The 18,857-nt window shown below is 45.7% G+C and overlaps 4 protein-coding genes across 8 annotated transcripts; 2 read left to right on the top strand and 2 right to left on the bottom strand.

Annotated features, from left to right (window-relative positions):
- The first annotated feature begins 96 nt into the window (after nt 1-96).
- mbo (Nuclear pore complex protein Nup88) lies at nt 97-2,382 on the top strand. Its single transcript, XM_017071850.4, has one exon. It carries the CDS (start codon nt 158-160, stop codon nt 2,270-2,272), a length of 2,115 nt encoding a protein of 704 aa, XP_016927339.4. The 5' UTR covers nt 97-157; the 3' UTR covers nt 2,273-2,382.
- Nucleotides 2,383-2,866: 484 nt separating this feature from the next.
- On the top strand, nt 2,867-3,165 carry LOC108008072 (uncharacterized). Its single transcript, XM_017071855.4, has one exon. The coding sequence runs from the start codon at nt 2,913-2,915 to the stop codon at nt 3,057-3,059; it is 147 nt and encodes a 48-aa protein (XP_016927344.4). The 5' UTR covers nt 2,867-2,912; the 3' UTR covers nt 3,060-3,165.
- Nucleotides 3,083-4,759, bottom strand: Gnmt (Glycine N-methyltransferase). The gene is made up of 4 exons (XM_036816785.3): nt 4,498-4,759; nt 4,117-4,244; nt 3,799-4,055; nt 3,083-3,430 (listed from the first exon to the last, which is right to left on the bottom strand). The coding sequence occupies exons 1-4, from the start codon at nt 4,710-4,712 to the stop codon at nt 3,161-3,163; spliced, it is 870 nt and encodes a 289-aa protein (XP_036672680.3). The 5' UTR covers nt 4,713-4,759; the 3' UTR covers nt 3,083-3,160.
- A 697-nt stretch (nt 4,760-5,456) lies between these two features.
- On the bottom strand, nt 5,457-17,623 carry LOC108008055 (uncharacterized). 5 transcript variants are annotated; one of them, XM_070996674.1, is made up of 8 exons: nt 17,335-17,623; nt 11,478-12,017; nt 9,676-10,039; nt 9,363-9,610; nt 8,215-9,033; nt 7,831-8,086; nt 7,484-7,770; nt 5,457-6,802 (listed from the first exon to the last, which is right to left on the bottom strand). In XM_070996674.1, exons 2-8 carry the CDS (start codon nt 11,684-11,686, stop codon nt 5,821-5,823), a joined length of 3,165 nt encoding a protein of 1,054 aa, XP_070852775.1. In that variant the 5' UTR covers nt 11,687-12,017; nt 17,335-17,623; the 3' UTR covers nt 5,457-5,820. The 5 variants fall into 5 exon arrangements, with proteins under 5 accessions (XP_070852775.1, XP_065722406.2, XP_070852777.1 ...); XM_065866334.2 differs by having other exon boundaries at nt 7,484-7,767; XM_070996676.1 differs by having other exon boundaries at nt 7,831-8,068.
- Nucleotides 17,624-18,857: the final 1,234 nt, after the last annotated feature.

The following is an 18,857-nucleotide window of genomic DNA, read 5'->3' as shown; positions in this document are numbered from 1 at the left end:
TGTTTGTATTCAACAGTTTTTGAATTGAAGAAAGGTTTTTAAAAAATACTAAAAAAGTACTGATGCGGATTTTTGAAATATACGATCACATCATCAAATTGTCGCAAAAAGGCGGGCACACGAATATAAATATAAATAAATAAACAAAAAACCGGCAATGTCGCTCACCGATGTTTTGGAATTAAATAAAACCGAGTTGTTTGCGAAGATTCGCGACGGCTTGCCCGTGATGCAAAAGACGCAGAACCTGCTGGACTGCAAGGACGACCTGCTCTTCGCCTGGGACTCCAAGGAGAGCTGCTTGCTGGTGCGCAACTGGCGCTCCTCGCTGGCGGCCGAGGTGAGTGTCCAGTTCCAGACCCTGATCCCCTCGAGCATGGTGAGCATCGAGGTGGACCGCGTTCTGGCCTCCAACGAAGGCTCGCTGGTGGCGCTAAGTGGACCACGAGGTGTGACGGTCATGGAGCTGCCCCGCCGCTGGGGAACCGATGGATACTACAAGGACGGCAAGGCCCGGGTCACCTGCCGTACCTACAGCCTGGACACCCAGTTGTTCCTCAACAATCCTCACCTGGAGGTGCGCCAAGTGCGCTGGCATCCGCACTCCGTTTCGGACTCCACGCTTCTGGTGCTGCTTAATAACAACACCATTCGGGTGTACAACCACTCCAAGCTGCGCCATGTTTGGCAGGTTGGCCCCTCCATCCTCCGGAGCGGAGCCAACAGCTCGCTCTGCGACTTCGGAGAGGTTGCCGTGGACTTTGACATCGCACCTGCTGGAAAATCTCATGACACAGAGACAGCCACTAGCGGGGAAAACGAAAACACTCTGGATAAGAGCAACAAAACCCTGATGGCGGCCAAATCGCTGCCAAAGCAGGAGAGGATCGAGTGGCCCGTCGTAGTGCTGCGCGAGAATGGAAACATATACATTTTGATGACTGGCCTGGACTCGGATAAGACGCGTCTGCAGGGCCCCATCACCATAACGCCCCAAGCAAGGGACAACTATGGCCTGGAGTCGTGCGCACTCATGATTATCCCATCGCTGCCGCCAACTCTAATTATAGCCGAGTCCAATGGAAAGCTTCACCATGCCCTCCTCATGGAGGCGGAGTCTACCGAGCATTCCTTCAACGAGGTGGACGACTTTGTGCTCATCGAACCCGCCGAGTACGTAATCCATGTTCTTGAAACTGTTGAACTGGAGTTGGGACTGGCTGCCACTGGAGCTGCAGCAGGAGGAGAATCCTACAGCTGCCCAGTTTATTTAAAGCGTGACCTGATCAACGAACTGCGCTACTTTGCCTACCACAATGCGGGCCTCCATGCGGTGACAGTGAACTTTATCTCAGAGCTGCAGCGCTATCTGGACAGCGAGTCGGAAGATGACAGACTTGAGCTGGCGGCCTCTTCCCGGGCAGAGTACATTCTTTGCACTAAATTCGACTCCAGTGATGCCGTGAATGCAGTCTTTGGATTGGCCCTATTGCAGATTCCCGCTGGAGTGGTTCTTTTACTCGGCAGCGGCCAGGTTATCAGTCTGAAGCTAGTAATCGATGCCCAGCTTCTAGTAACACCCAATGAGAAAAAGCAGACCGGAGCGGACGTGTCGCAGCAGGAGAGTGGACCATCTTTTGTCGACACCATTAAAACGCTGCTGCAGCGCAGTGTAAACCAGCCCATCCTGGCGGATAAACTTTCATCGCCATCTGCTCAGGAGAGCTACGAACTTCTAAACCAAGCCATTGAGGTGCTCCGCGAACAGTACCTTAAACGACATGACCTCGTGCGTGCTGCCTTCGCCCGACACATTAACCAAATCAACTTGAAGAAGGAACAACAGAAGCAGGAGATCCAGGATCTGGAGCAGGAGCGAGAACTGATCAGTGAGCGGGCCCACAAGCTGGCCGAGCGGTTTGAGGAGATCAGTTACAATCAGGAGCTGCTCGTGCGCAAGTGCAACGGCCTGATGCAGAAGGCCAACGCCGCTCTACCTAATAGCGTGGTGGCCGAGCGTGAGTTTTCGCAGGAGGTAGCTCGTCTTAACAAGGTCACCCAGAGCATGGCCGCTGGATTGGAGGACGCCAAGAAGACGCTGAACAAGCAGCGCTACCACATTGCCAAGAGCCAGGAGGACCTCAAGAAGAACGCTTACGAGCTCCCGGAGAAGCAGCATCGCACAATCACAGAGATACTGACCCAACTAACCGGGGAGATCGATCGCCAGATCACCGACGTCAAGCGCATAAACAAAATCGTTGGCGTATAAATGCGAATTAAAAAGCACACTGTTATGATTTCGCCACGTTTTTGTTGATAGTAAAGCCGTTGCGTAGAACTAAAACGTAATAATAATAAACATGTCGATTAAGTCCTATATTTGGTAGCAGTCTTTGTTTTCGATGGCATGTTAATATGCATACGTCAGAGGTGTCTGCCAGACAGTCCTCCAAGCAGAGTCCGTCGAAAGCACAACAATCTTATACAGTAGACGCTTTTTTTGACCGACAGGTCCAATATCTAGATATCAGTTTGAGCCCGAATGGTGAACAACATTAATTGTGTCGAAAAGTCCCTTTAAATACCATACTTTTTAAGCTGGTTATTGATGGGTGGTTAATTATAATAGATAGAATCTCAAATCAATATTGTTTTTTAATTTTTGTTTACTTACAACGAACTAGTAATACAGGGAACATCGCCGTTTTATAGTAGAATTTTGACTGTATTTGGTTTTATAAATATCGCACTTCGATCGTTTACTCATTCTCCCTCTCTTTAAATCGAAACCACTTGAAAACGCAATCGAAAAACATTTGCAAGGCTAATGACATTTACCCCAAGAATTTAGGGTCTCGACTGTTTTTGCGTTTCAGTGGCAGTCTGAAACAAAGTTTGGCGGACGAGAGATGACGTTGATTCTACTGGCCGCCCTCTCCAGCATCTACACCGGGATGTTTAACTACGTGAAGGCCAAATTCCCCTTTGTGATCGAAGCCGCCATGGTGACCCTGTGCTTCGGATCCATCGTCGGTCGATTCTGCATACTGGCTTAGCAGAAAAATCAGAAGACTCGGGATTGTGTGATTCGAAGTAACTTTATATTTATATGGATGTGTCTTGTGGCTTTATGTGAATACAAACTAATGGCTTAAACCTAAATCTGTGGCTTCTCGATCAGGTGGATGTAGAAGGCGGGATTCTTCACCTGGCTCATTTCCTTGAAGTCACCATATAACTGGTGCTGGGCTTTCTGCGAGAAGATCTCGCCGAGGATCTCCCGGAATCGCTTCAGCTCGTGGGGGTAGTAGGATAGGCGGAACTCGCTGGTCAGCTTGTTGCCAGCGATTAGGTAGTCCATGGACACCAGGGATGGCTTGCCGCAGTAGAAGAGCACGGACGTCTTGATGTCCGCCGTGTGACTCGTCTGAAATTAGTCGCAAGTCATCATTGGATTAATTGAATCGATAGAGGTGTAACTGATAAGGCGAATGATGATGATGTTTTTGAGTGGGAGATACATCTGATCTGGGTTCACAAACAAGATCATCCGTGCTTATCGCCACGATGATGAGACAACATTTGGCTGTTTTGAATGGAATGTGGTTTTTAATAGTTTTTAATTGACGAGATGATATGGCACAATTCTTACAACTCATCTGACACATATTAAATTTTAGTTAAAGGAGGTATGAATCTCTAGCACAGTTGATAAGATTTTTCAGATTGTTTTCTGAATTTTGGATTTCTGAATCCTTAAACTGTGTCAGGTGAGGAAGATAGTAGGATACTTACATTGTAGTAAATACTCTTGGCTGGCGTGGATCCCGTTTCCAGGATGTTGTCGTAGTTGCGATGATCGATGAGCAGAACGCCTCCTGGTTTCAGGCACTTTTCGAAATTACGAATGGCCTGCTTGTGTTCCCTCTGATCCCCGAAACCGTCCATCAAATGGGCAAAAGAGTTTCCCAGGCAGATCACAGCATCGAAACCATCCTGAATGTGATCCTTGATGTCGTCGTACAGAGTCAACCAGTTGGCCTCCTCAATAACTGTAAGGGATTGATATATGATTAATATAATGATAAGGAAATTCGACATTAGTAAACTTACCCCACTTATCGAAGGCGGGTTCAGTTCGTCGGGCCCAGCGTTCCTTAAGTGCATACTTCAACATCTTGTCAGAGGCATCCACAGATACAACCTCAAAGCCCTCCTCCACAAGCATCAGGGAATCCACACTGCAACAAAATTAGTGTGAATTAGAGTACAAAGGGACAACAGATATTTAAAATAACAATCTGTTTATAAAATATTGATTTAAACATTCTATAGTTAGTTCTCAGAAACTTGGGTTAAAGATTTTTTTTAAATGTAATCCAAAGAAATTTAAATTCATAGTCTGATTAAAAAATATGTTTACTTTAAAAATGACTTTTAATGTTTTCAGAAATTTAAAGAGGGGTTCAATATTTTCTAGACTTTGAGACTTACCCTGTTCCACAGGCCACGTCAAGGACACGCTTGCACCCCTTGTTGCGCAGCATGTCTATCAGGAAGTTCTTGTAGTTGTCCGTGCGCGAGTTCTTGTCCCCGATGAAGATCTCCCACACCTTGGCGGCCTTTCCATCGGCATACTGGTCCCGGACTCCTTCGGCGGAGATACCATCGGATCGGGCAACAAAAACACTGTCGGCGGAGGTGGTCATCTCTGGTGGTCAGCTCTGGTCGGCGGATCGCAGCTTAATAATTTGCTGTTCCTCAATCGCGTTCCACGTTAACTCGCCGGGAATTCAGAAGCCAACAGCTGGCGCTCCCTAAAGTGCCGTCGTGGGCCACATAGCAGTCCGTAATCTTATCAGTCCCGCCCACTTAACGTGTGACCCATGGGCGGGATGACGACGAGAGCTTCAACATCTGTTCCCGGCGAAACGTGTTCTCGCCGGCGGGCTTTCGCTTTTGTGTCTTGCCCCTGACCCTGACCCTCCGGTTGTGATTAGGAGTCAGCGATCGCATCCCGTGGTCAAAACAGAATGACTAGCGAAATATTTAAGCATGTCAGTGGGCTTACAGTGAAATCTCGGGTCTAGTATGTGTGGATATTACTAGATCATTCCAATTTTCCTTTTCAGGTTTAAATTTTGTCATTGAATAACCATTGATCTAACTTTTTTTGTTCGAAGTACCATAAAGTTGTACTAGATGCATAAGATACCTTGATCATATGGGTAGTACTTTTTAAATAATTTATGGTAAATATCTTACGAGTCCTTTTCTATTATATTGTGTACCTTATAGCCAGTGTTTACCGTATGAGTTGAATGAATTATATATTTCCTGTGAATTTCCCCAAATCACTGTTTACTAGTTGTGCCTAGTAATAGTCGTCTCCAAATGCAAAATTTGCTAAATCATGTTCTACATTTGCATAATAGACTTCCAGAGACTGAGACTTTCATCTGAGTATATAAGAAATAGTTTTTATTTTTAACATTAGTTATAAATATTGCACTGCTTTAAATAAGTGGGACTCGTGTTTTCCCAAATGGTTGGTCTTCATATTGCACCTCGATTTCTACGGATAAGATCTTAGAGATAAAGTCACACTGGATGTTCTATAGGAGGTACTTAGGGCTACATATGATTACGTTTCACAAGATAATTAGTCACCTGTATATGAAAAGATCGACCATTGTCTTGGGAAACATAAGCCTTACGAGGGATAATAGGTTTACGAGTATATAAGTATATCCTTTAGGTGTAATCTTATAAGCTATGTACATCGTAACGGACGAGTGTCGAATCCCACATCCTGGTCTATGGCAAGTACCCCAGCGAGTCCTCCAGAGAGGCGCTAACCGCCCGCATCGACTGATAGCTGCCCATGCGGCTCCTGCTGGCGCTGCTGCGAATGGAGGCGGCCCTGGCCTCCATGGCCTTGAGGTTGGCCAGCAGGTTGTCGGCGCTCCCGCCGCCCACTCCGCCCAATCCCACGCCCTTGCTCAGGGGCATTGGAAGCGGCAGTCCTCCACTTAAGCGATCCGTGCTGAAGGACTCGCGGGTGCGGTACGAGGACCTCCTGGAGGAGGCGTGCGATCGGCAGCTGCCGTTGCCCACCCGTGATCCCGGTCCCTTCGGCGGGCACAGGCTCTTGATGTCCGTCGTCTGGCTGAGCTTCATGTCCGCGAACACCGCCGCCGCCTCCACACTCTTCTTCACGCTGAGTGCCTCGTGGGGCTGCACCGACTGGCCACTTCCGCTGATACTGAAGAGCTCGTAGTCCAGGCCCAACTTCTCCGAGGGCTTGCCCTTGCGTGCAGCTCCAGCTCCCGCGTTTCCTGGCCGGGATTTGCGCTGCTGCTGCGAAAGTGAATCCTCGCTGATGGCCGCCGCTGCCGAGGATCGCTGACGGCGATGGGTCCGCTTGCAGTAGCACTTGCTGGCGCTCACACAGCTGTCCGAGTCGCAGGACGTGGTGGTCTCCGTGTGCGTGTTGTTGGCCGAATCCCGCTCCATTGAGCTGGGCGGCTCCTCCTCCACCATGGAGCAGTAGCACTTGTCGTCGGAGCGGCAAGAGATCAGCGAGTGCCGGTTGGTGCCGGTAGCACCTGCCACGTTCTGAGGCAGGACACCTCCGTTGGCGGGCTTCCGGGTGGGCGTGGCCAGGGCCATGTTGCGCTCGTTCTTCTGACGCAGCTTGTGGTTCAGGTGCTCCGTGCGCAGGCTGCAGTAGCAGCGATCGGCGGAGGCACAGGCGCAGGACTCGGAGTCGTAGCTGCACTCCGAGCAGGAGACGTATCTGCGGGGGATTTGGAAATTAGTAACACTAGCTTAATGTTATTTATTTATTCATTGAGATAAAAAATAATACGAGGTAAGCGAGATATCTCTTTGGACAAAAATCGGGTGGAATTTGTACTTAATATCTATCTATTCAAGTTCCATTCGAGTTCCGGCCAAAGATATTTCTACGTAACCCCCGGTTGATTAGTATAAGTCTTAAAGAAAACTCTTTAAAACTATTGTTTTATTTATAAATTGTTAGCCTCCGTAAATTTAAAAAACAAGTAGCCTTCAAGAAAAATTATATGGGCCGAAAGTTACTGTAATTAAAAATTGTACTTATATAAAATGCATTGATAAGAAAAATTCCTAAGCAAAATAGGTTTAGACTCAAGCTTTATCAGCTCGAAATTTAAAAAATAATACCAATACAAAAATAAACCAATATGCAGGGACCAAAAATAACTGTTAATTATATTTTTTCTTAGATTAGAAATCATTGATAAGGTAACGTCCTAAACAAAATCCGTCAAGAATTAAAGTCTCTATAAGCTATACAAGTTTCAGAGACTAAAAGTCTCAATTTTGTTTAGTGTAGATAATGTTTATAGTTATGAAGCTCAATGATTTATGTTTACCCCATGCCATAAATTTGTTATTATTTATCAATAATTAATACGTGTTATCAGAAACATACCCACTGCTGCTGTTTCGGTTGAGTCCCTGGGTGTGCTCGTTCCGCACCACGGAGACATCGGAGCCACTGGTGGCCGCCCTATTCCGCTGGTGCTGCTGCTGGGCGTGGCTGTGGCTGATGGGCGGTCCGATGATGATGGGCGGACTTATCTGCCGTTTGCGCTGGCTGTCCAGGGTGGACTCCTTCACCACCGGTTTGGTCAATTTGCCGCGGCACGAGCGGAACTGGCCCAGCTGAAAGACCTTCTTCAGACTCTTGGTGCCGAAAAAGCTGCTCTTTGTCTTCTTCTTGAGGAGATAGAAAATATAAAGTTTTTGCTCCACATTAACTGTGCCAAGATGACCCACCTGCGACCCATTCACGCTGGCCTTGCGCTTCTGTTTCTTCTTCTTTTGGCGCCGCATGATGTTCTTGGAGCGCTGGAAGAGCTCGTCCTGGGTGAGCGTGACGGCCAGCTTGAGCAGGAACTCCTTGTAGATGGGCTTCAGGTCGTTGAAGGACATGCCGTCGGCGTCGATGATGGCGTACAGGATGTCGTCCAGCGAGTGGAGGTTCTCGTGCAGGCGAAATTCGTTAAACAGTTCGCTGAAACCAAGTGGGGAACTAGAAGCACAATTCAAGCGATGCCAATCAACCAGACCAAACCTTCTCCCCAAATTGCAAAAAGACTGCCGCCCGTGCCCAGGGCCAGATGCAGTGCATCTGTCCCACAGCTCGGTGGCAATACTCACCCTCCTCCGCCGCCTCCTCCTCCTCCCAGTTTGCCGGAATGGCGTCTCGCTGCCCGGGATTTATAGCGGGTCAATCCTCCGGTGTTGAGGAAGCTGCCGGATCTGGGAATGGCTACCCTTGTGAGGATGTCTCCGTTGGCGGGAGCCACATCCCCACATCCCGAAGGTAGTTCCGAAGACTTCTTGCCAGGATGAGCGTTCTGGTGCAGTCGGTTCACGTGACCATTGCCGCATACTATGCTGCCATTCCGGGAAGGTCCTCCTCCTCCGCCGCCGGGTCGGTGAGCTCCGGAACCAGGAACCGTCGTGGGAACTGGAGGAGCCCGCTTCGACTTGTGCGACTTGCGCCTACGCTCCTCCGTCGAGGTTTCCAGCTCGGCAGTCTCGTTAATCACATTACTGTGCGAGCTCAAGGAGCTATTGGAGACCCTTTTCTTCCGTCCAGATCGGGATGGAGCACCACCACCCCCTCCGGTGCTTCCGCGGAAGGAGCTGCGCCGCCCACTCGCACTGGGGATGATCTGGGAGCGGGACAGATAGTTGGAGCTGGCCAAGGCTGAACTACTGGCGATGCTGATGCAGCTAACCCCGTTCTGCTGGCGCGGAGTCCTCCGCTGGGTGTTACGCCGCGAACTGGTGCTCACGTGGGCCATCAGGCTCTGGTACAGAGTGGCCGCAATCACGATGGCGTCCTCGGTGCTCTTGCAGATGAATCCATGGCACTCGAGCACCTTGGGCGAACTGGCCGAGCGCATGACCACCGCGAAGATGGGCGCGTGCACATGGATGCTGTGCTCCACCGCCAGCTTCTCGCTGGAGCTACAGAGTTGTTGTGGAAAAATAACCATTAACGTTATCGAATATTTGAACAAAACATTTCTATCTTTGGGTAACAAAACAACTAAAATAAAGAAAAAGTTTGAAATATGTAGCCAATTTTCGAATTACTATTGATTTTTATGTAATAATCAAAATAAAATCAAAAATATGTTCTGATGTACATTCTCCGAGGGACTTTCTTATAGGGACTTTCTTTGATCTTTTAATACACATAACACTTGTCAGTTTTAAGAGAATAATATTTTACAACTTAGGAACTTCCCTTCATTTAAGGGTTATCTTTGATCTTTTAATAGTAACTAACTCACCTCAGTGGCTGGAACAGGGCAGTCTTGTCAATGTTCTCGGGATCGGTGATCAGGGGCAAAAAGGCGGCGCCACCATCATCATCCGATATGACGAACTTCACAGCCGACCAAACGGCAATGTTGTGAAAGGGCGTGATGAGGGCGTCGCTCTCCTCCGGAGCACCCGCACCACTTGAGATGGCCAGGGCGCTGACCTTCACCCTTAGACCGGTGGCACAGATATCCAGCGATCCGGAGTTGAGCTTGTGCTTAATAGATGAGGGTTTAAAGTTAGTTTGGAAGATAACTCCAAGTTTAGAGGGTGTCATCCTACCTTATTGGTGACCTCACTGAGATACAGCTGCCGCAGTGGCTCCTGCAGACCCTGCAGACTGGTCACCTTGTCCTTCAGCGGCAGCGATCCCAGGCATGTGACCTCGAAGCTGCTGGTCGCGTCCTTGGCCACGTCCGTGAACATCTGCTCGATCTGGGCCTGCACGCTGTTGCTGATCCGCTGCACGTCCTTCTTGGCCGCCTCGGCCAGCACCTTGGCCGACTGCCCGTTCTCCTGCAGGAAGCTGCTGAGGGAGCGGGGCGTGTCCCCCGATGTGCTGGCCAACTCACTGCGCCCATACATGATGATGGAGCGAGTGCGATGCGATCCCCGGGGATCGTCGAGGCGGCTGCTTCGCATGGATCTGGATAGGTGGGGATATAAAATACATTTTAAACATGGAGAAAAATTATTTCCAAAACCATACCACACTATTCACGTATCACTTTTAAAATATAATAATGTGAAATAGATATTGAAAATTGCAATTATCGATTTCTCTCCCTTCCAGGCGTATCAACTCAGATATAATACGAAAGTTCATCATCATTTTAAATTAATTTCACTTCAGTGCACATAAAGACCCCAATAGTTATAGGTCTTACATAACCTATAAAACCCGTTTCTTTAAATATATTAATTACTTTATTATATATATATTAATGTTTAGCTATTGGATCTACAAAGCTAGTTTAAGTATTTAAAGCACAGGTGTGCTCCCCAAGAAGTTCTTTCACAAACTGAACACTTTAATGATATCTACAGAATTTCCTGACTCGTAAAATTAAATTTTTAATAAAATACCAAACGATACTATTTTTATAGCCCAAAACCAACAGCTTGAATAAATAACCTCTATTTAAATTTCCTGAACCCCACAATTTAGAATGTCATCTAGATCATCGATTAGATCAAAAACCTGATGGACACCACTTTTTATTTTATTAGCCGTTCGCCAGTCAACACTTTTAGTGCTTAAAACGACAAAACGGTTACATTTTTGTGAAAGTTTGACTGATTAACGCAAAAGCAAACTGAGATTAGCATATTCGACTCGCAGCGAAGTTTGAGTTCGACTATCTGATACTTGTGAACTTGTTGGCTGAAAGCCGAATTGGCCACATCCTGAATCTGCTGACGGGGTCAGAACCCGGGGGATACACTGGGGATAGGGGGAAGACATATAGAGAGGTGGCTGGGTTAGAGGCGTTTCGGCGGCCAAATGCAGCTTAAGGTGTTCCCAATTCGAGCCATTCCGTTTACCGCTAGTTGACATAAAATCGGAAATGCTTATTTCCATAGAACCTCTTTCGGCCGTCGAGAGTTTTGAATGGGAATGAAGATGAGTGGAGTGTTGTTTGGGACCGGTGGTGTCTGGAGAGGGGAGCTCTTGGTTTTCTTTCTCAATCAATTAAGTAGTTCCTCCACCTGCGAATGTGTGTCAACGATGATTTTTTATTCAAAGAGCAAGTGTCGCTCTATCTTCGGATTCCCCCAATCTCTTCCATCGGACAATATAGTTTTTAATTTACGAATAACAGTATTTTTCGTTGGTTATGGAAATGCGGCAAACGGTAAACGAAATATCTCTCTCCGCTCGTTTCTGTATCTGAATCTTTGAGTCTGGTCTACGTTTTCGAGAACGAAAGTGTTGGGTGGTCAGTGGAAATGAGAGGCTAATTGATTTGATTTGGCCCAGAGATGGAGAGCGAGGCTAATGGCCAACCAAAAACACACCTCCCCAGGCAATTTGCTACCAATTACAAAGTTTCACCACCCCGAAATCGAAACCCAAAACTCACCTGGAATCGTCGAACATGAGATCGATCTTCAGTTTGTAGATCGAGTTGCGGCTGACACTCGAATTGTTTTCGAGCTGGTCGCCGTCCAGGAGCCGAAAGCCGGAAGAATTGCTATTGCTGTTGCTGCCGGCGGGCTTTCCGCGTGTCCGGACCGGATTCATTTTGGGAACAGCCACCGCGGTTTGGGAGTCCACCTTGCAGGTGACCATCCTCTTCCTCCTGGGGGGCTGGACGTGCTAAACACTCGCGGAATGCCGCAGCTGCGGATGCAAATCGCTGTTTGCAATTCACTGTTTCACTGTCTAGTTTTTTTTTGTTTTTTTCTTCTAATTTTTAATTTGTAGGCAATTAGCGGTGAATGCAATCCGTTTAGGCGCAATGTACGTTAATTTTTAGCATGTTAGCGAATCACACGAGCCGCGGCCTCACACATTTTGCATAGGGTTTGGAGTGGATATAGTAACCATGGGTAGGTGTTGCATGGCGTGCTCCACTGGGGCCATCATTCAATCATCGCACTGGAGCCGGCTCATTAATTAGCTGCAAGCAAAACCAAAAACCGACAGACTTTAGCATTATTAGATTAAGGCACAGGCCCCGTAATCGTCCATTCACGAGTAGGAAAAGGTATTGCAAAATCGTTATTAATAATATATGATCGTTTTTCGTTTTTTTCGGATTTCCAGTTTTTACACTGTTTCGTCTGATAAATTGTAAACTAAAATGCAATTGTTGTATCGGAAAAATGTTGGCTATTCGCGAACGCACAACATAGTCGGAGCTGCATCTATATATCTATGAGATACTTTCACTGCAGAGATATTCGCGGTAATTAGCAAATGCCACACACAACACACACACATTCGAATGGGCCAATTTCAAAATGCCATTTACTTGTGCCTTATTGAACTTCAACTCCACTGCACCACATCATCGTCACCACAAAACACCGCCCAATCCGGTCGAGTTCAGGTCCGACTTTTGGTAATCCAAATATAAATCCAAGTGCTGTAACTCTGCTCCGAAACCGGGCGATCCGTCCGAGTTCGTTGAATGCCACACGGCGACTGAAACGGGCTCAAAACGTCGAAGAAGTTGGATGGAAAAAGAGTCAGTGGAAAAAAGAAAGAAAGAGCGGACTCACAACAATATCATCTCTGGCGTAAGTGGGCAGTAGGGGCACAATGAGAATGCCCCACCATAGCTGACTTTGTATCGCGGAATATGGTGTTTGCGATTGGGAATACGGAATTTGATGATGGCCAAACTGTTTTTCTTTGGCCAAATCGAAGAAGTCGAATGCCTGGCCTTTCGACTGCCATCATAACTTGCCCAATATGTGGAGCATTATGTGTTTGACTTGTCATTTGCATACGAACCATTTGAATGTCGCAAAGTTATTTGGGCAATGCACCATGGAGTTTTGAAAAACCAATGTCAGTCTCCCACAAATGAAGCACCGGCGGGCAAATTGCAATTAAAGCCTGTGTCGCGACTTCGAGTGGGTCTCCAAAATGCCGGTGGCCCAGGTTTTGCCATTTGCGCAAGCGCAGAAGCTGTGACGGATTAGGGGATTTCGGAGGGGAAGGGAAGCCACCGGGCTGCAGAGCAGTGAAGGCATTTTCGAAATCAATGACCGTGGTCAAGACTTACGATAATTGGAGCTGCCCGCGGCCTCTTTCGCTCCATCGTAAAATGCATTTAATTTTTCACTTCAAGGCGAGCTGAAATCGCTTGGGCGCAGTTGGAAATTCAGAATAGCTTGGTCAAGAATGAAGAATAACAAACCCCCTTCAGAAGACTGGCTCCTGGTAATAAACGTAATAATTCACATACATGCAAAGCCATTAAATAGTTGATCTCAAATTTGCATTTTCAAAGTGCAAATTAGAATTAGACAAAAACTCCAGGCTGTTTTTATATAGATTGTATTATGCATAGTGGGTAGTGATATGCATGATATGTTTTATGATCTATGCCTGGCCTCTATAATGAAATCAACCTGTAGCACATTACCGCCGCTCGTAATTCAAGATGGTTTCAATTAAAAACTCCGTTTCCGTTTCACTAACAAAATCTTTTGAGCCAGCCGCCGTAAAGATCTATCTGTCTGTTTACATCAAACTTTCCATTTTCCATTTTAGATTTTAATTTTGATGGCCTTTGTTCGGCATGTGCTTGCTTCTCGAGTGTTGACATCTTTTTCAAACTTGGTTTATTCACGAGTTAACAGTAACAAGTAATTAAATGTGGTCCATGTGAGACAATAAGAAATGCAAAGCAAACTAATTTTCCTTTATTTTATATAGCCTGTCCAGAAAGCTTTTACTACTTTTATGGGGTTGCTAGACCCTTCGACCTGAGTTTGGTTCCGTTTTTATGTATCTCAAGGGGAAAACGGTTGAATAAGATGCCTAACAGCTGATATCGAAGAACCCGAGTTTCGTTTTCAATGCAAAGAACCCGTACCTTTAGATTTTCATTTTCTTTCCAACGGTTCTATGCATGTTTACCTCTATGGCTAGAATTTTCTTTTGTGCGTTTCCAGCTTTTACTTTTAGGAGAATTTTCATTTGGTAGTTAAACCGCTAACTGCACCCATACGCATACGCATTTGACGGGGTGGTGTTGATGGGTGATGTGATTTATTTAACAAATAACATCATACTACCGTGATCATCACTTTCTCTATTCAATTTACCAGGCTGTGTTTAGCTGTAGTTTTGTTTCTGTTTTCGGTGTCTGTTTTAAAGGTTTCTTGAGTTTCTTGTATCTGCAGTGCCAGCTATTTCAGAAATTAGTCGTATTTTTGCTCAGCGCCGGCCCGGCGAACGCAGGCAAGCTTGAAGATACAGATAGAGCAGAGATACAACCGGAGGGTTGGAGAAGAAGTTGGGTGCTCCGAGATACGCTTGATTCCTTCGCGCTCGTCTTGTGCCCAGCATTGCGTATCTGACATGCGCAGGCACTGAGAGAAAACGCTGCCGCCCAAGTACTCCCCCAACATGGCTATAAAGAGTGAAAAGCCGGGCTGAGAACCTTTTCCCCCAGTGCAGCGAGTACCTCGAGTGGACAAGTTCTGCAAATTATTCAAATCATTTACACGAAAACATTGCGCAATTAAAGTTTCATGACTTTCGCTGTCTTGGCCCAGACATAATCGCTCTGCGAGACTTTCTTTGTAGAATCGCGGCTCAGAGATAATTTTCCCTTTCGCAGTGCCCTGCTCCATGAGACTCCAGCCATTCATTCATTAGCCGCCTGGCAGTTGCGTCACGAACCCGAATCCGAAATGAGTCTTGAAAAATACACGACAATTGTCACATTGTGCTACTCATTACGCCATTTCTCGCCTCCCGCTCCATAACCCAGCCATCAGACAATAGCGATTCACTTTTCACGAGCCGGAGTGGTTTGGTTTTGATACCAGCGTGTGGTTAAAAAGAAATTAATTTCGCGCATTTTATCCCTTTTGTAAAATTTGCACAGGCACTCGGACACTTTGCTTTACGATCTGGCTACGTGACTTGACCAAGATCACGACCGCTGACCCTTAGAGGTGCGGATTGCCAATCCTAGGCTACTCATTAAGATGTTAAACACTCGTGACGTTTTCGTTTTATATAATAGACATTAAGTTAGTGGATTGTCTCTCGTTTTGCTTACTTTTATGGTTTTTTCGGTGGAAATCCTGTGTCCCTCAGAAACAATTTTTCGGTAACTTAAGACCTGATCATGAACAACTGCAATTAATAATATTCGGGTAATATAAATGGAAATAAATAATATAAATGGAATTATAAATCTATCTTCAGTGGTCCTCCTAAATCTCCCAGAAAAAAACTGGAGCTTTGGTTAAAAACATTAAAATGTTGGTAGTTCTTAAGCTTCTTTTATGAGGATCACCTTCAGTTATGCAAAAAAAGTTTTCTTATGTGTATCATAAGCTCCTGATAAATTGAGGCTAGGCATGAACATCTTTTGGACAGGGACGTTATGGACACTTTACCGAACAATGCCCCTTGTAATGCTGCCCATAAGGAGAGGGTAAGGCGCATTACGGGGTAGATAATGAAATCCGACAAAGAAATTGCCCAAAAAGCGTGACGCGAGGCGCTGCTCATGAACTCTGCGCCATAAATTGCCATAAGCATTTGCATTTGCATACCACATGGCCACAGTCCATAGCTTAAGGCCCCTGTTTAGACCTTCATGAAAATTCTGATGGAAATTCTTCGCAGCTCGAAATGTTTTATGGCACTGGTCGATGTTTTAATTGGCCCTTTCAACAGCGTTCTTCTCGCTGTTGTGGGTGCTAAATAGCTTTAATTTACTCTGGTCAGCTGAGCTGAGTTCAAATGGCGCGTGCTTTGTGGGTCAGCTTTCCGCACCCTGATCTTTATAAGCCCGACAAACGGTAGCCATCAAGAACCCGCATTGACACCATCTGATTGTTGGCTAACTGTGCTCTTTGTGGCCCAGTGCCGTTCCTTCTCCTCCAAGATAAGATCATAATTCTGGCCTGGCCAGAGATAATTGGTTTCTTGTCATTTATCGCGCTTGTGGGGAAAGTTTGCACTTCTCGGTGGGTACGAGAAAATAGATTTCCTTTATTGCTATTCATAATTGCGAGGTGCGATGCCACTGACCATTACGGCCGCTAGCTTGATTAAGGGCTAGCTGCTTCTGACTGTGGATTAATGTAATTGTTTCTATTTTTGGATTCATTGTCTATTTGGACGCCCCAGCGGGGTTATAATTGCCGATATGGACGCACTGGAAAAAAACCAAAAGCCATTGGATACTGATATTAATTTGGAGTTTAATGTAGTATTTGATCTTCTGATCTTTCCCTTGGATGTTATAATCATTTGATCGTTTAATTTGCATTATTTTGCCAAAAATAGAATTTGATTTGGCCACTAAAGTATATAAATATACCATTTCATGGCATGAAATACCATGTTGTACCATAACACAAATAGCAATACAAAATAAATTTTCAAGAAGATTGTGAGAAATTCTTTAAGCCCTCTTCTTAGCTGGATGAATAATTGGCATTCAAAGATATTTATACAATTTAAGACAATGATGGACTGCCTACTGTTATAAGACCGACAATTGAACCGATGCTGTAGTGCATTAGAATGGTTCATTAGCACATTCTAGCGTCCCGATAAAGAGATTGTTCGCTAGCGGTAAACTGGTGATTGGAAATGGCTCAACGCACGATTATATCCATCGCATCCATCGCAGAACAGACGTGTCTGTGGGTCTGTGCATCGGGGATGCAGTCGAGGAGTTATGGCTGTGACCCACCTTCAGAAGTGGAAACAAGTTGCATCGCAGTTGAAATAAACTGCGCATCGATGCTCCAGTTTCTGAACTGCGGACCTGTCACGCAGCCCCATCGTCGAGGAGAAAATCTGAAAATAATTGCTAGAAAAGCCGAGATCCCTCCTAGAAAGAAGCGCGCGGACAACAATTGCGGCCAGCGGACAAAGCCCGGTGGTACATACGTAAGTGGGTAACCTGAACGAGTTTAGCAGGAAAAATGGCCTGTCGATCTTGATTCGAGTGTCGTGGCCATGGAAGCCAAGTTGGTCGTAAATCCCGCTAATCGAATAAGCGTATGCCGCTCTGCTAACAAGGCTTATATGGTTGTCAACGCAGACACCTGAAGTCCCTGTCCAGTTTTTGTTTGCCATTCTTGGCCGAGAGAATGTTGTTCTTCGGGTAATTAGGATTAGTTCTAAGATTTAACAGGAAGGAACAGAAATAACTGCCCTAAATACAGCACTATAAAAAATCACACAGCTTCCCAAGTCATATGCCTATATCTCGTATAATATCTTACCTTCTTTGGCCTTTCCGTGACACATTATTCATCTAATAAAAATCACTTTACACTTGACAGATCCTAAATTGCTAAACGTTGGTCTCGATTTAAGCGATGCAAGACTTTCTTCGCCAGCCCCGCAATCAAAGTACAAATTTTGCTTATTTTCCCAATGACTCGGTCACGTTCCTATTCTTCAGTAGGCGACAACACTTTCGTTCGTTCGTAATTTGCATTTTCCAGCCGAGAAAATGGTGTGGAAAACTCAGCAGCCGAGGCAGCGACCGGAGTGCGCGAAGTCAATAACGAGACTAACTGCGGCAGACCAATTTGAAGACCCCCAAAGCCAAGCTTAAGATGCGAAGACCAAGAAAGAGATAGAGCATCAGCTGGAGAAAGAGACGGGCATATGGCAAAAGTAGCCGGTGCAGTGGCCAGTTTTGTTTTGGCTTCTGCGCATGCGTGCAGTTGGCCCAAGCCAAACAAAAGTGCTGACAGCCGACGACTGACGACGACTGGCAGCTGAAGTGGATTAGCCAAAAGTTTGGCTTAGGCAGCAGTCGGGACCTGCGGCGCTTGGTGATCCTAAGTACGACACTAATGATGCCAATTTGCAACGCTTAAGTCAAGAGAAGTCACATGGCGTTTGCTAACTAAATAACTCTTCCCTTTCGCAAAGAAGCCACCGCTCTAAGAAGGATGTTTGCTTTATAGATTTCTGTAAGCAGGTGACTTTAAAAAAGATTAAAAACAAATATTTTTAGCAGATTTGGAACGAAATACTTACAGTTTTAATACAAGAAAATACAGAAAACTTATGAATTAATTTAGTTGTAAATTACTTCTTTCTTTCTTATTATCAGAAATGCTAGTTCTTTCCAATGTTAAATATTATTTGAAATGCATTAAATACATACGATAATCATAAATATATTTACTGTCCTAAGACCAATTTAACATATTTGGTTTATAACAAAAAGGACACTAGAATATTGTTTTTAAAATCACTTAGGACCCCGGGGTTTTGAAAATAGAGATGAAATAACAAACACCAATATTATTAAAATTTTACAAGAAGTGAGGCATTTAATATTAATACAGTTCTGGGATATTTTAAAGTAGATTTTAAGTTGCAACTGCGGATAAATTGGTAAGCGAGTGAAGTCACTCTGGGATTGCTATTTTTAAGTAAAATTTCATAAGACTGTCATTACTTACATCGACTTAACTAGTAGCTAGTTGCGGTTCACATGCATGACACCCATCCCACTCACATGCAACGCGTCCCCGCAATCAAAACGGAGTCCTCGTTTTTTTGGAGCAGGTCAGGTCGGATTCGCCTCGCCCGTCCACCTTGACTCAATCTCGAGGCCCAGTTTCAACCCGCCGAAAAGTGGAAAAACCTGCGTGGACAGTGGCCCAAATTGCCGCGTGCCCATTCGCCAGGCAAATCTTTGGCCAATATTCGAGTGCACCGTTAGACAGACGATGGCGCAGCGGTCGAGGCAGCAGCTCCAAGGCACCCGGGCCAAATTAATTCA

This window comes from Drosophila suzukii, chromosome 3, assembly GCF_043229965.1.
Source record: "Drosophila suzukii chromosome 3, CBGP_Dsuzu_IsoJpt1.0, whole genome shotgun sequence".
In the NCBI taxonomy this organism is placed as follows: Eukaryota; Metazoa; Arthropoda; class Insecta; order Diptera; family Drosophilidae; genus Drosophila; species Drosophila suzukii.
Note: the sequence above shows the minus strand (reverse complement) of the source record. Positions and strands in the feature narration are given on the sequence as shown.